The following is a 1022-nucleotide window of genomic DNA, read 5'->3' on the forward strand; positions in this document are numbered from 1 at the left end:
GCGGATCCTCGCGTGGCTGCAGGCAGGGTCAGGCACGCGCCGGTCCGCGCAGACGGAAGCCACCCGCGGAGTCAGCCCTTGGGATCAGTCAGTTCTGAGTGGATCAGTCAGTTCTGTGTGGATCACCCGGACCGAGTGCGAACTTAGAACCAAGTGGCGGGCACACGATGCCACGGCGCACTCGCATGGGCACGGGTAAAAGGGCCTGCCTTTGCAGCCCCCGGCTCCGGTCTCGCGCACAAACAGGCTGGCGAAACGCTGGCACTCTCCGGTGCAGAAGAGTGCGCTCCCCCCTGCGGCCTTGGCAAGCCCGGCGCTCCCTGCGCCTCCCGCCGGGTCCTCCTGCCCCCCTTTCCACCTCCCCCACCTAACGGCGTCGGCGTGGTCTGTGGTCCCGCCCTGGCGAGGTGAAAGGTGGAGCCGCAGTGCCAGCCCGCGTCTGCCGGCTGCCCAGGGAAGAGTTCCGCGAGCCGGCAGAAATGCGTGGGTTTCAGGCAGCGCGAACTTTCTGGCTGTGTGACTTTGGACAAGTGACTTCATTCCTCTGAGCCTGTCTTTGCACCTGCTCAGAGGGATACGGATGCTTTCCAGGTAGAGCGCGCGTGTGAGGACCCCGCGGGTGCACAGGCGCAACGCAGCAGGGCATGCCAGGGCGCGCGCTCTCTGCAAATGGAGTTGCGTCGCGCGCGCCGCTTTGCAGCTCCGAGTGCAGCCCGGAGCGAGCCCGCCGAGCCGCGGGATCCCTCGGGGGCGGAATGAGGGTGGGGGCCGCTGGGGCCCCGCGGCCCCCTCCTGGCCCTCGGCGCGGCCGCGTGCGCCGTGCCATTGGCCGAGGCGGCCCGGTGGGCGGGAGGATGACATCAGCGGCAGGTTGGATTATAAAGGCGCGAGCGGAGTCACGGGCTCAGAGCGCACCCAGCCGGCGCAGAGCAGCACCGGGACCCGCGCTCGCCCGGCAGCCCGGCCCTCCTGCTCCGCAGCCGCCCGCCCGTCGGCCGCCGGCTCCGCGCGCCCTCGCTGCC

At 70.4% G+C, this 1022-nt stretch overlaps 1 protein-coding gene across 1 annotated transcript in view; it reads left to right on the forward strand.

Moving 5' to 3' along the window:
• The first annotated feature begins 644 nt into the window (after positions 1-644).
• NPPC (natriuretic peptide C) overlaps positions 645-1022 on the forward strand; it is a 5153-nt gene continuing 4775 nt past the window's right edge. The window contains exon 1 of the mRNA XM_008072505.2: positions 645-870. Coding sequence (XP_008070696.2) covers positions 645-870 — 226 coding nt within the window. The remainder of the gene's footprint in view (positions 871-1022) is intronic.

The sequence above is a fragment of the Carlito syrichta genome, unplaced genomic scaffold (genome assembly GCF_000164805.1).
Source record: "Carlito syrichta isolate Samal-C Ts95f unplaced genomic scaffold, Tarsius_syrichta-2.0.1 Scaffold315299, whole genome shotgun sequence".
In the NCBI taxonomy this organism is placed as follows: domain Eukaryota; kingdom Metazoa; phylum Chordata; class Mammalia; order Primates; family Tarsiidae; genus Carlito; species Carlito syrichta.